Source organism: Typopeltis vanoorti, chromosome 17, assembly GCF_054136105.1.
Source record: "Typopeltis vanoorti isolate ZY-2024b chromosome 17, IOZ_Tvanoo_1.0, whole genome shotgun sequence".
In the NCBI taxonomy this organism is placed as follows: domain Eukaryota; kingdom Metazoa; phylum Arthropoda; class Arachnida; order Uropygi; family Thelyphonidae; genus Typopeltis; species Typopeltis vanoorti.
In genome coordinates this window covers 102,413,359-102,428,779 of record NC_143565.1, presented here as the reverse complement: position 1 = coordinate 102,428,779, position 15,421 = coordinate 102,413,359, and the positions used below count along the sequence as shown (strand labels likewise).

The window sequence follows — 15,421 nt, the reverse complement described above, 5'->3', positions numbered from 1 at the left end:
AGTAGTGCCAAACGTACTGAGATGAGTTGGTTCGGTGGGGCCTGCCACAACAGCGTTGCTTGATGCTAAGTAATTGGAAAGGATGCAACCATTCTTGTTGGTGGTTGTGCAATTCCACGCAGGGTGCTTGGAATTCAGATCCCCGGCTATAATGGTGGGCTCTCTGATGCATAAGATGGCATTTAGGTCAGAGTGAAGTAGAGATTTTTGGGGAGGGTTGTAAGCCGAGTAGATTTTCAGTTTGCCAGTGGAGCTGGTGATTACTTCCACGCCTGTGATCTCAAGGTTAGTGGTTGAAGGATTGCTCACAGAGTGGTGCTTAATGTAGTTTTTAATGAAGATGGCAGTGCCGCCGCCTCTGTAGAGTAGTCTGTCATTTCTGTATAGGTGATAGCCCCTTATTGTAGGATTGTCTGAGGATCTTAAATGAGTTTCACTGATTAATATAACATCTGGTTGATACCTATATATGAAATTTCGGAGTTCCAGAATTTTGTTTTTGAGGCCATTTGCGTTCCAAGCAAATATCTGAAGTGATGCTGGAATGAGTTTGTTACTATTCATTTATGAGAGCTGTGAGGATGACCTGAGTTTCACGAAGAAATCTTTTAGTGGAGGTTGTAGTAGGGTTTGACAGGCTGAAATCTTGTAGCATGTTTGCTAGTGAGGCTGTAATAACAGCTGTTAGGTTTTTAGGTGCTATTGGTTGATTTTGTTCTGGTTTTGGTCTATTTGTACGGGTCACATCGGCATAACTTCTTGTTTGCTTTTGGGTGTCTCTATTTTAGGAGGTTTCCGACTGTGGCCACTGAGTCTCCGGTATTGATGCCTGAGCTTTTGGAGTTCTTATACTGTAGGGGGAGGGCTGATTGACTGCCTCCATCCGTCTGTTCTTTGGGTGCTGAATACATCCTTTGTAGTTTGCAGGATGAGGGTCACATTTGGCCAAGGTGGTCCTCGGCTTTGTGCAGGTATTGGTTGGGTGGTTGTCCCCACCTTTCAAACATCTGTATTGTGCTCTACAAAGATTCTTGGCATGGTCAAACTTCTGGCACCTGTGGCACTGCCCAGAAGATGATCTTTTCAGGAGTGGTTCTGGTGTGACGATGAGTCCACAGACTGTTTTTAGGTTGTAGATATTCTTGTAAATTTTATGAATCTCTACTAGGACTGATGGCATGTGAGTCTTGTCTGCTTTGTACATTCTTCTGACCTTGACTGGAGGAAGATCCTGAGAATTAAGGTCAGCAGCTATTTCTACTGTGTCAACTTCACAGATACCACGAAGGAGCACTTTTAAGTTTATTTCCGAGTTGAGCGCAAAGGTATGATACTGAATGCCTCTATCGCCCAGTTCTTTGGTCAACCTTCTATAGTCTGTCACTGTTGCTGGCTGGATCTTTATGCCTTCATCCATGTTTTTGGCCTTAATGAAGCCAATGTGCAGATTGGACATTGTCGATCTTAAAGCTGCCCATTTCTGTTTTTCTCTAAGGTTGATCGGAGGCACCTTTTCTTTAGGAGAAATAGCGGCGTCCGAACTCTGAATCCTGTTCCATTTCGTTGTCATTGTGCGGTTCTTCTGTTGTTCTTCGCTTTTTGCGTGCACGCACTTCTACAAAGTCTGAAGGAGTAGAAGGCACCGATTCTGACTGATCTTCTGCGACAACGTCTGTGTCGCTTTTCGGGGGAAACGTGTCGTAAAGTTTCGCTTTTCCCGGCCAATTGTTAAGTAGTTCACCTAGTCTTATAAATTCTCTATATAGCTCCTCAAATATTTTCTTACTTAGCTGTTTTTCCATGACTATCAATGTGAAGTATCTAAAGTTGATATTAAAAAAAAAAAAAAAACACGCTTACCGTGCAGTTGTAGTCTTACCGGCACTGCTGCAGGACTCTGAACTGATTTGGTAAGAGCACTGATTCAAAAATTGCGTGATCTTCAAGACACATAGTGTAATAAACGCACCACAATTCCAAAACTGACAAGTCGATCCTCCATCATCATAAAACTCGATTCATGATCCATTTTCGCCTCTCAGTAACAGATTATTTTTTTCTTTGAAAGAAAATATTCCTTTCTTCGTCTTAAACTACAGATGAAAACAACATCCACAACCGTTAAATAAATTTTACTTAAAAAAAAATTTTTGAATTCCCACGTCGCAGTAACATTAACTCAACTGAAATCATCACCCAGTAAGCATTTTTTGTATAATATACATATACATAATATAAAGGTGTATGAAATATTTTAAATTTATTTAAACATTTTTCAAAATAATCATTAAATTAAATTATTTTTAATTAGTATATAACTAATACTAATTATTAGTATATTAATATAAATAAAAGCAATTAATTGATAGAGGTGGAAAGATTTTTTTACCTCCATGATAATGGCATTAAGTTGCTGTTCTATGTTATCTTCGAAGTAGTTTTGACACGTGACATAATGAGTTCAATGCTTGCTATTGTTGAAAGCATTTGCGCACAAGTTCCATGTTTTAAATCTTGCAAAGTATGGTATGCAATATTCCATTTATTTATTTGAACTGTAGTGATGTCTTTAAACAAACTGTGCCAAATCTGAAGAGGTCATGAGGATTCAAACGATAGTTGTGGTTTTGAACCATAAATTCCTGCACAAGCAAGCGAAATGCTCACGAGCATGGTATATGAATAATAATTCGCATGTTGACTTTAGGGAATAATCGATGGGACGTGACCAACAGTATAATCAAAATTTGTCAACCTAGTTCTAAACTTAGAAAACTAAACAAATAGAACTCTTCATTGTTTCCACTTTGAAAAAAAAAGTATGAACATTTCCAAGTTTTCTATTGCAGTCTTATCTAGTTTGAACGATGTTCACATGCTAGTTTTTGAGATTTACCATCTCTTGACCTGCGGAAGTAGTGTTTGCATCCATAGCGCTAGGTCTCACAAGGAAAGACCGTTCTAAGTTCGATTCTAGTTACCGACTTTAGAAACTTTCTCTAAGCCTTTCTTGGACTGGTTCCCGAGTTAGTCGATCTATAGTACTCGCAAACATGTTTTTTTCTCCCAGAAACTCGAATTTTTCATCAAAGAATCAACACTATTCCAGACAATATATATTGCATTAGGGTTAGGGACCATGTGATGGCAGCAGGTGTCTGCCATACTCTCTTCTCTGGATGCTGTTTAATATCATTGACAGTTTTGGCTAGCTATCTCTGATTGGCAAAGGGTGCAAATTGACTGCCTCTCGGTCTCCAAAAGGTAAATAGGTCTAAAACGGCCTCGACTACTACCCAAGGGAATAAAAGGCGTTACATTCGTTCATGGAGGGGGGGAAATTTCAAAGATCACAGTACAGTTTCTTCATTTATGCAAGTTATAACTGCAATAAACGTCAAATGACACAAAAGATTTCACTCTACACATATTGGAAGTTCTTTGTACTAAGTGCAGCAGTGCCATCTAGTAGAGAGTTGTGCCATTTTTAATCGGATCTTGTATATTTCTTAGTCAACAGTAATGGTTTCTGACTTTTCTTTGTGCATACTATTTGCTGTTATTCTTTTTTTAACAATGAATTGTTGGCAAAGTAACGGAGTGATACAAATAACAATATAATACTATGTAGAAAGTTTTTTAACTTGGGTATACTATGTTAAAGATACCAAGAAATTTTATAAACTAGGTTTTAATCCTTTTTTCCCAAGTAAGAAAACAGACAAGTAAGTCAAGTTTGCGCCTGCACGTAGTGCAAGTCTGAGGCAACTCGTGGTAAAGGTGGAGTAAGATCCGATCACTTTCCTTAGTATTATCCCCTTAATGCAAAGCACATCCCCTTGCGGAGATGTATGGCGCTATTGCATAAAAGGCAATGGTCGCTACCCAGACCAGTTTCGACCTTTATTTCGACCTCATCTACATTACTTCACTCTTGGCATTTTTATGGTCTGGCTCCCACTGATGAGACCTCAATAAAGATCGAAACTGGTCTAGGTAGTGACCCTTGCCTTTAATGCAATAGTATCATACATCTCCGCAAGGGGATGTGCTTTGCATTAAGGGAAAATACTAAGGAAAGTGATCGGAGCTTACTCCACCTTTACCACGAGTTGTCTCAGACTTGCAATACGTGCAGGCGCAAACTTGACTTACGTGTCTGTTTGCTTACTTGGGAAAAAAGGATTAATATAATAATATGTTTGGGTAAAATATCTTTGAATAAAGTAAAAAAAAAAACAGAATGCCATTAAAAAACAAACAGATATTAATACCTTTGAACTCTGTCCTGAGGTCAGCCAACTGTTGACGTAATTTTTCTTCTAGTGGAGATTCTAAAGCCATAAACACAGCACCTCCTATTAAGACGTAGATAATGAATATAATTAGGAGTCCTGCCACCTCTTTTTTCGAAACGGCTATCCCCTAAAACAAATAAGCAAAAATTCATAGCACTTCAATATTGTTGTGTTCATCATTATTAACATTAATAATTAATATTAGTTAACATTAGTTAATAATTCATTCCTTAACAATAAAGAACTAAACATTTATGTTTAGTTCTTTATTGTTAAAGAAGGCGATGAAAGCGATCCGAGTGTTGCAAAATTAAATTTTGCAACACTCGGATCGCTTCCAGAAATCATTGATGATAAATTAAGTTTTACTTCAAAGCTATTTCTGGTACAAGTCCTACACCCTCTGTCCAAAAAGAAACCGAACTTTTCGAAAATAGAAGAAACTAGTGGCGCCACCTGTTGTATCTTTTTGTTGTCGAAAGCACAATCTAAATTAGTGTTGTGTCAACTGTTTATGACATTTGTTTCATTAGAAGCCGAGTGATGGTGCCAAGAATGCCAGTACGTTTTGACGAACGGTCGGTCGTCACGATATTCATGCCGTACGCGATGAATTCACGCTATCAATCGCTTCAGAACTTCGAGATAAAACTCACCATTGATCGTTTGGTCAGTCGGAACGAATTATTTGTGGATAATGCCCTTGGAATCGTAGAAACAAATTAGCATTGTCTTTACTTTTGACTTCTCCAAGTGACTTTTTTTCGGATGCCCCTCTTCTGGTGGTCTTCACTCAGCACTCTGTTTCGGGCTCACACTCAAAATACCACGTTTCGTCATCAGTAACGATCGTTTCAAGGAAGTTTGAGACCTTACGAGCGGTTTTAATGAAGTCCTTGCAGTGTTCAATTCGATGCATTTTTTGGTCGTTGGTCAACTTGTGGAGAACAAATTGCGAATTCAATTTACGAAGGCCCAAACTCTCGGTCAAAATGTTGTGCACAGTTAATTTCGGAATCCCACAATTCATCTTCAATCAATCTTACATACGATTTCGGGTTTTCTTTGATGAAATCAGGCACTTTTTGGATGTTAACTTCGCTCAGTCAAATTTTTGGACGGCCCGGCTTTTCATCGTCTCAAGCGTTTCACGACCACTTTGAAATCGCTTAAACCACTCGTAAACTTGAGTACGGGATAAGCATTGATCACCGTATGCTTTTTGAAGCATTGGATGCGTTTGTGTTAAACTTTGCAAAACGTTTACCAAGTTTAACACAAAAGTCAATCGCAGCTCTCTGTTTGAAACTCATTTTCCGACCGTTCGTCAAAACACTCTGTCACTCTTGGCACTATAACTCGGCTTCTAATGAAACAAATGTCATAAACAGTTGACACAACACTAATGAAGGTTGCCGCTTTCGACAACGAATAGATACAACAGGTGGTGTCACTAGTTTCTTCTATTTTCGAAAAGTTCGTTTTCTTTTTGGACAGAGGGTGTATAAATATTAAAAAATTTGCACTATAAAGGCCACTTTAAATACAAAATGATCACAACCTGTGCAAGACCACGTTTAATGAATTGTAATATATAAAAATAACAATACCTAACAGCTTACTTAATGCCCCTATATTTTCAACGTGCTATACACATACACATGACCACTTGAAGCCAGATGATTAAATTAAAAAAATAATAATAATATAATTTGAATATATAATTCGTAAACCTTGTTCTGGAGCACGGGTCTTCAACCTTTCAGACCGTGCGGGACATATTAAAAATTTCAATGAAGTCCACGGGCCACTAAGCTATACTGCGGTATTTAGAATTGTAAGGTGCTTTCCAGATTCACAAGGAACGCTGTGCATCTGATACTTTACATAAAATCCTATAAAAATAAACAAACTCAGCTTTGTTTATTTTTGTAGGGGTTCATGATAAGTAAACACAATCAATACTTGAAAAAATAATTTAATGAAGAAAAAAAAAAACTTAATTTTTTTCAATGTCAATGGGCAACTTGGCAATGCTTTTCCTTGACCAGCTTGTCGATGTTGGCATCAGTTTTGGAAGTCGCTATGCGCAGAGTATTTTCGAGATGTTGGTCCGTAATCTGAGTTCTTGTCTTGGACTTCACATGCTTCATTCTGGAGAACTGCTCACATAAGTATGTGCTTCCTAACAAAGCGCACATCTTCAAAGCATGCTGGCGTAGATTAGGAATGCGTCCTCAGAAATGCAGTTTTTGTAAAATGTAAGCAAGAGCACATTGAATAATTTTTCTTTCAAAGAAGAGTTGTTTTGGAGTTCAAGCAGCTCCATTTGTACTGAGCCTGGCATTTCGGCAGCATTGACACTGAATGGCATTGAAAATAAATCTAAAGAAGACTGTTGGTTACGAAAATCACTAAATCTCTTTCTCACTTCGCAACATGGCTAATTTTATAGCTTATTCATCAAGAGACAAACAGTTGGACTCAACGAGAAGCTGAAAATGAGTTAAGTCTTTTTCTGTGAGTTGTGCCTGCCAAAGTTTGAGCTTGGCCACAAAAGCTTTGATGTCATCGAATAGAGTGTGCACTAGTTGATCTTTGGATTGTAGCCGTGTATTTAGGTCATTCATATGCAACGAGATGTCGATCACAAAGGCAAAGTCTGTCATCCACTTCGGATCGTTAAATTCCGCAATCGGATTCTCCTTGGTCTGCATGAACTGCTGAATTTCTCTCCTTAAGTTAAAGACGATTTTAAGAGCTTTCCCTTTGCTAAACCAACGCACATCACTATAATAAACCACATCGCTGTGATCTGCTTTGCACTCTTGGGTCAAAAACTCTTGGAATTGACGATGATTCAGTCCTCTTGCTCTAATAATGTTGACGACAGTCACAATAACTTTCATGACATTCTCAAATCCAATAGTTTTCGCGCACAAATTCTCCTGGTGGATTAAACATTGGTAATGGACGGAATCTTTTCGGTTCTTTCCGTAGCAGCGCAACAAACCCTTCGTTCTTTCCCACCATAGCAGGGGTACCATCAGTTACTACAAACTCGAGGTTGGTTAAGCTGAGGTCGAAACGCTGGAACGTTTTCTTGGCGGATTCAAGAATATCAGTGCCTGTCGTCGTTCCCTTCATAGGTACGAGCGCTAGCAGTTCTTCTGTCACAGTGAATTGTTGATCAATGCCACGGACAAAGATAGCCAGTTGTGCTGTATCCTTCACATCTGTGCTCTCATCTAAAGCAAGTGAATATGACGTAAATTCGGAAGAACGTTTTTTTAAAGTTCCTTCGATGTCATTGGCAAGTTCTTCGACACGTCGTGCTACAGTTACCCCAGACAAACTCGGTTTTTTAAACACTTCTTTATTATTTGGACACAGAATTTCCCCAGTAGCGATGAGACACTCCTTTACAAACTCGCAGTCCAAGAAGGCTTTTGATTTTTTTAGCAATTTTGTCAGCTATTACATAACTTACTTTGACGCACGCTTCGCTCTCTTCCCTCTGCCTCGACCGTGAGATGCGGTGATTGATTCATTCAATCCAATACCCTTGGAGGGTAATGGATGGCAATGCTGTATCCAATGAAGTTCTAACTGAGGCTCGGCTATTGCTGTTACCGCCTACCATGATCAGAGCTTTAATAGCTCAATAACATCTTATCACTACACTGTCCTCTACAGATAACGGGAAATATGAAAAGCATTCTTGCTTCGCCCCTTTAAGCCAATCCTTATAAGGACTATAAGAATGAGATATCAAATCAAATCCCCGTGTGGTGGCCGGGATAAAATAGCTCCGCTGCAGCCCATGCATGTCGTACGAGGCGACTAAAATGGGTACCCAGGGAGGGTAATGGATGGCAGTGTTGTAGCCAATGAAGTTCTAACTGAGGCTCGGCTTTTGCTGTTACTCTCCTTTCATGATCATAGCTCAATAATACCCTATCCTTACATTTTCTTCACAGATAACGGGGAATATGAAAAGCATTCTTGCTTCTCCCATCTAGCAAAAAAAAAAAAAAAAAAAAAAGGATAACTCGTGTGCTTTGTGTTTGTCTGGCAAGATTCCAGGAAGCAATGGCGGCAGATTTTTGCTTGTCACCGTGTACAGTCACTGGTGAAAGTTTGATGAGTTTAGGAATAGTCCTTTTAGGTAATTCAGTGAGGTTAAGAGTGATCTTGGATCACCCAGAGTTTTTTGGAGAGGCAATCCGCCCACCCCCCCACCCGCAATTTACTTCAATAAAATTTAAATTTTCTTCAAATGGTTTTTTTAAGCGATAAAATAGCAGACAAAAAGATAATGCACATTTCATGAGGGGTGGGGTGGGGGTATTCATTCAGTTAACATGAATAAACAGTGGGGCTGCAAAGGCCAACATTGTGAGGTGGTCCTCAGCTCTCTTCCCCAGTTTGTTCCTCTCTTTGTATTGTTTTTTATCCGTTTACTAAGTTTCACAGTTTTTTTCACTCTTCTTGATACTGGTTTTATAGTAATTTAATGTACTCCTTTTTTTTTGTTTTATTTGTTAAGTTTCCTTGTATATTTTTCCGTTTTGAAACTTTTTTTTAATGAGTGAAAAGTCAAATGACCGTTTTAGAAGTATCCGCTGGGTCAACAGCTAAAACTGGTCAGCGGAGGCCTCTTTTTTCTCCGCTTTTACTATCTAGCAATATCTATTTCTCTTCTTCTCTCTGCTAAATCTCAGAGCAACTTTTACACTCAAAAGACCAATCATGAGAGACTTGAACTCACACAATATTCATCCATTCATTTCTCATTAGTTCAAAACGTCGAGTCCCCCTGATTAGGATCTTTAGGCAATTTAATACAGCCGTCTAGCCATTCCTCTACTGCACCCTTCTAGGGATAAATATTTTATGTTTTTAGAACTGTGTGTTCACGGGGGCGGTTTGCCTCTTCTGCATTTGTTTTACCTGTTGAAAAACCCGAGTTTCCAGGAGGAAAAAACTCCACCTCCGTACGAGACCTGTTAACTCACTATTTGTTTGTGACGACCTCATGAAGATTCCTCATGTCGTTGACAGCATTGGAACCCAGATCATTTCAACCAAGGGCTTGTCTACATACAACTCATTAAATTTCTTATAAATATATTTCTCATTACATGTCTTATAAATAAATAAATAAATAATATATATTACTGATTTATTTATAAAACTTGTAACGATTTATGTGTGAAAGTGCGTATCCCCGGTGTTGTGTTGTAATATTAGTTAATGCAGAAATTTTGAAAAATATGATACAATAATTTATTTCACTTAAAAAAAAAGTCTTAAAATTAACTCTTTTTTTTTATTCTATTTACGAAAAAAAAAGTACAGGGCTATAAGAAGTATACGAGCTTTTTAAAACTGCCAATTTTAAACTATCAGTACAAGATTAATTATAATGGTCATCTGTAACCACATGTAATAAGAAAATACGCATCATCCCTTCAGTAATCGATTTGTACTGAATATACTATACTAATAATACTGTACAAATAAAGTATTTTTGTGTGCAATCATAGTTTACCTGTTTGTGTCTTTTTCGTTGTTATTAAATCAATGGTTGATTTAAAAATGACGTGACATTTACTGCAATAAAATTTAAACTATACCTTTTTCATATACATATAATAATCTGAAGAATCTAAACATAAAGCAATATCACATTATTCAAATAAAAAAAAATAAAAATAAAATTTAAAGTAAAAAATTTTTTATAATAATTTGACATCTATTATGTCAAATTAAACTAAATTAATTTCATTTGATTTAATTTAATTCAATTTAAATTGATTTAAATTAAATTTTTAAAGTACTTTTTCTTTTGAATAATGTTGCTATTAATAAAATTGCTATACACGTAAGTAATTCAGGCCGTTGGTTAAGAAATCCAATACCCATGGAGGGTAATGGATGGCAATGCTGTAGCTAATGAAGTTCTAACTGAGGCTCGGCTATTGCTGTTACCCTCCTGCCATGATCAGAGTTTTAATAGCTCAATAACACCTTATCCCTACACTGTCCTCTACAGATAACGGGGAAGATGAAAAGCATTCTTGCTTCGCCCCTTTAAGCCAGTCCTTATATAAGGACTATAAGTAATTCAATGCTGTTGTTGTTCACAAGTATTATTTCGCTGTTGCTCGTCAATAAATAGAATAAAATCATCCTGTCTATTAAAATTAAAACACAATACGGTTTTTAAATTATGCTGCGGTAAATGTTTGTAAAATATGTTTTAATATCGAGTTTCGTAGCTTATTATTAAACAATTTGGTTTAAGAGGTTCTTCTCAGATAAAGATCGCAATTCGAAATAAAAACTTATAAGTCCTGGATTGTCTATTACAGAATAATAAAGTGACATGTACTTATACCAATCTTATGTCACTGATATAAAATCAGCTGATAAACAGAAATTCCCTTTGAATTATGTGAACGCAAGTTGGATTTTGGTTTCATATAGAAACGTATGAAATCTAGAACAAAAGTCCGTTACAAATAACCTCCTTTTCTTTGATGTCTTTTGTTCTTTTTAAATAAAAATATTTAGAATTATTATGATTAATTTTAAGGATTTATAATGTATTGTAAAAATGAGAATCTAAAGTAAAATCTAATGATATTTTCTTTTCTAAAAACGGACGAACTTTTAATTGGTTTATGTTTGCACAATGTATGACAGCAATTAAATATTATATAAAATGTAGGTAAAATATTATGTAAAAATTGCTGCTGTGGTGGTGTCAAATAAATGGATAATTTACGAAAAAGTAGAATAAGTGCTTTTTCCCATATATCTGATCTATTTCATTGTCCTTTTTTGCCCTATTTCATATCCTACCCAAGAAAAGTGGAAAATGTACACACAGTTCATTAATGTGGGTGGGGCTAAAGACTAGATAATCCGAATTTCTCTTCTACTCTCTCTCTCTCTCTCTCTCTCTCTCTCTCTCTCTCTCTCCAGACCAAGAACGAAACTTTATCGTGCAATTCAATCTTCCAATGTCAGATGTCGAACCTCTACTGTTCATATCTACCTACTAAATATCTGTGCAATGATGAGGTTCTGGGATAGACAATTTTCATCGCCTGGTTTGAAACCTTCATCCTACTTATTGAGCAGAGAAAAATTCCTGTCCAGTTGATCAATCTTCTTCTTCTTCATGTCGCTTCCTCAGTGAGAGGGTGCAGCACCATATCCTTCCAGTTCTCTCTGTTGGTGGCTTTCCTTTTTGTTTCTGCATAGCCATGTGATCCTGTTCATGATCTTACATCTTCAAGCCATGTCCTTCGTGTTTTGCTTCTTGATCCTTTTCCCATAATTTTTCCTTCTAAAACTGTTAGTATCCTCTGTCCTGCTGAACCTCTCAGTACACATCCTGTCAATCTCATCTTTCTCTGGATCATTTCCTGTAATAAAGATCTCTGTTTTCTCATTCTCTGCAGGACATCTGTATTTGTCACGTGTTCTGTACATGTTTTTCAGAGCTCTCCTATAACACCACATTTCAAAGGCCATTATCTGTCGCCTTACTCTCTTCTTGAATACCCAGGTCTCACTTCCATATGTGTGAAAATTGGCCATACTAATGTTCTTATCATTCTTTTCTTTTCGATACCACAGAACTTCTGAGCAGATCTTCATTTTTCCAGAATGCATCTTTAGCTATAGCTGTTCTTATTTTTATTTCTTTATCTTGCTTTCCATCAGCAGTAAAGTAGGTGCCTAAATATTTGAATTCTGTTGTATGTTCAATTTTCATATTGTCTATGAATATTTCTAGCTCGGATCTTCTTTCTTTTGAAATTTTCATAATTTTTTTTTTTTTTGCATTTATATCTAATCCAAATTCTTTACCTTCTTCAATTGATAGCGGCAGTAATTTGATTAATTTGTTTCCGTTTTCTGCTATTAGAATGGTATCATCAGCATATCTAAGATTGTTGTATTTTATACCATTGATGCTAATTCCTATCACTTTCATCACTGTCTCACTATAGATATTAAATAGATTTGGTGAAAGGATACAACCTTGTCTAACTCCTCTTTTTATTTTCACTTCAGAAGTCTCAGAGTTAAACAGCTGCATTTTCTTTTTGGTATAAATCCTTTTTATAATCTTAAGTACATGATCTTCTATGTCTAATTTATCTAATATATTGAACATTTTATTATGTTTTACCCGGTCAAAAGCCTTCCGAAAGTCTATGAAGTTGATCAATCAAGCCGGCAGTTCAACTACCACCAGACTAAAATGGGATCCAAAAAGATACTACTGATTTTCCTATTAACAAAACATTTTTCCTGAATGTTTTTCATCATGCAGTATATTTCATAAACCATGCGTGTGCGGGAGTGGGTTCATGCGCGTGCGTGTTCGCCGTTATTCGTGTAACATTCAAAAAAATGCATACCCCGATTATGATTTCAAGCAATGCACCAAAGGGCGTTTACGAATTCAATATTGCCCCTCGTTCTTCGTTTTACATAAAGTGGGAAAAAACATGGTATAATGTCAAGTTCTTTCAAATCACTTCACTATTAGTACCCGATGGAATCCTACGTTAGCATTGGCAGAAGGCGTTTAAACGCGGGGACTAACTGTTCCCCTCACCTCTTGTCTGATACTTGTTTATCGCACACAAGCCTCAAAAATGAATATATATATATATATATATTGAAATAAAATACTTCTGTTTGTAGCTGCAAGGGGACAGTTTTACATTTTTTGTTGTTTTTTGTGAACATAAAATTACAAATCATAAATGTAGTTGCACTCTCTTCATTGCCTGGGAAAAACTAACGAACCATTGCAACTATGACAGACTAACTAAGGCTGTGACTGACTAACTGCTTTAGTCTGTCACAGACGTAAACTTCCACGAAGAAAGGAAAATGAACCATTGTTAGTTTCGGCATGCAAATATTAACCATTAACCTTCTAGAGGCGAATGCTTGTATAAAGGATAACCAGTCTGATACGGAGGTGCCAAGGTTTTCTATCCGGAATACATTGGCATCTCCAAAGGCCAAATCAACAATAATTTTTGTTGATTTGTGGTGCTAATTATTTACATTTGAATTTATTATTATTATTTTTTCCTGCAGCTGTGCTATCCTATTTCCATTATCCTCAATAAGCAACATCTGGAAGTATTGTGATTAGTATGAACTTTAGACAAACGATTTAAGTACCCCCCCCCTTAATTTTAGATTAAGATACGAAAAATTAAGATAATGAGAGGTACTAAATTTGGAAGCCCTTATTTTTTCAGCCCAATAATATTTATCTAGCCGTTGTTGTGATCCTTTTACAGTAGTGATTTTCAACCTATGGATCCAATATCAGGACGAGGAAGTATTTCTAATGGATTTTTATTATTACATATTTTATTGATGCAATTTTATTAATTTATATATTTTATTACTTTTTTAAATGTTATATCATTAATGTAAGTAAATAATGTTAAGTAACTGAAACATAAAAATAAAATAACACACACAATCGTTAGCATTGTATCTAAAAGCTTCATACGATAATTTTTTTTATTTGTTTCAATAATGACCTGCAAATTGACTATGAAAATACGACAAAAATTAGAATTTTATTTAAATATTTTTGGAAAATTGACAAAAGTGTTCCCCATATGAGGGTTGTTTGAAACATTTGATAAATTTCCAATAGATGGCAACACAATTCGTTCATTCACACCAGTGTCGGCACGTATCATCTTTTTCATGATCCCTGGTAAAATTTTAGCCACGTGCTACGCGTAGTTCTCGTTTGGCAAACATTTAAAATGACGTGTTGGCATTTTTCATAAAAATGGAGAAAAAAAGAGTTTTGAGCAGTGAAAAAACACTTTTATTTGAAGAAGTGGACGGCCGCGCAGATCAAAGCCGTTAGATGCAGTTCATGGGGACTCTGTACCAGCATTAAAGACAGTTTTGTCAGCTGGGAAGGTGATAACCACTGTTTTTTTGGGATTCCCAAGGAATTATCATGAGAGACTATTTGGAAAAGGGTAAGACAATAACAGGAATCTATTATGCGTCGTTGTTGGACCGTTTAAAAGAAGAACTGAAGAAAAAACGGCCAAGATTGGCGCACAAAAGAGTGCTCTTTCATCAAGACAATGCACCGTCCCACACATGGGTCGTCGCAATGGCAAAATTGCACGAATTGAGGTTCGAATTGGTTTTATATCCACCTATTCTCCTGGCTTGGCTCCGTGTAACTTCTTCTTGTTCCCAAAATTAAAAATTTGGTTCGCTTTGAAAAAATTTTTCTTCGAACGAGGATGTCAATGACAATTTTGCACAATTTGGCAAATCCTACTTTTTAGATGGGATGAAAAAATTGGAAATTCGCTGGACTAAATGTGTAGACCTCGACGGAGACTATGTTGAGAAATAAAAGTGATTTTTTCCGAAAAATGTGTTTAACTTATTTTTTTTACCAAACTTTTCAAACAATCCTCGTATATGTAGATGATAGACAGAAAAAGCTAAAGACAGATAACGCTTTAGATAGAGCTAAAGCGTTTTTCTTTTTGAATAAAAATACATTTTTCCTAATAAATACAAAGGAAAATCTTTCGTAATAAATGCCACTCTACTTTTTTTTGTGAAAAGAGTAAAGTTTAAATTAGTATTAGATAATTCCTAAAAAATACAAAGATAATTATTTTCTTGTGTCATTTTTTTCTGAAATAATAAATAATAAATGGGGTTTTAAAAAATAATCTTATTTTCAGAAGTACACCTGTTTAATTTTAGTATGACTTTTGTAGGATAGGCATGACTGAAGTGATCATAAAATTGGAAGATTGATTCATTCAATCCAATACCCTTGGAGGGTAAAATAGATGGTAATGCTGTAGCCAGTGAAGTTCTAACTGAGGCTCGGCTATTGCTGTTACCCTCCTGCCATGATCAGAGCTTTAATTGCTGAATAACACCTTATCCCTACACTGTCCTCTACAGATAATGGGGAAGATGAAAAGCATTCTTGCTTCGCCCCTTTAAGCCAGTCCTTATAAGGATATATATAAGGATATATAATAAAACTGCACTTGAATCCTTAGATTCTG

General features: G+C 36.3%; 1 protein-coding gene across 7 annotated transcripts in view; it reads right to left on the bottom strand.

The window, feature by feature from the left end:
• LOC150097706 (potassium channel, subfamily K, member 16-like) overlaps positions 1 to 15,421 on the bottom strand; it is a 190,340-nt gene that overhangs the window by 55,125 nt on the left and 119,794 nt on the right. For all 7 annotated transcript variants that reach the window (XM_090407075.1, XM_090407076.1, XM_090407082.1 and 4 more), the window contains one exon: positions 4,275 to 4,425. In XM_090407075.1, the coding sequence (XP_090263201.1) occupies positions 4,275 to 4,425 (151 nt within the window). The remainder of the gene's footprint in view (positions 1 to 4,274; positions 4,426 to 15,421) is intronic.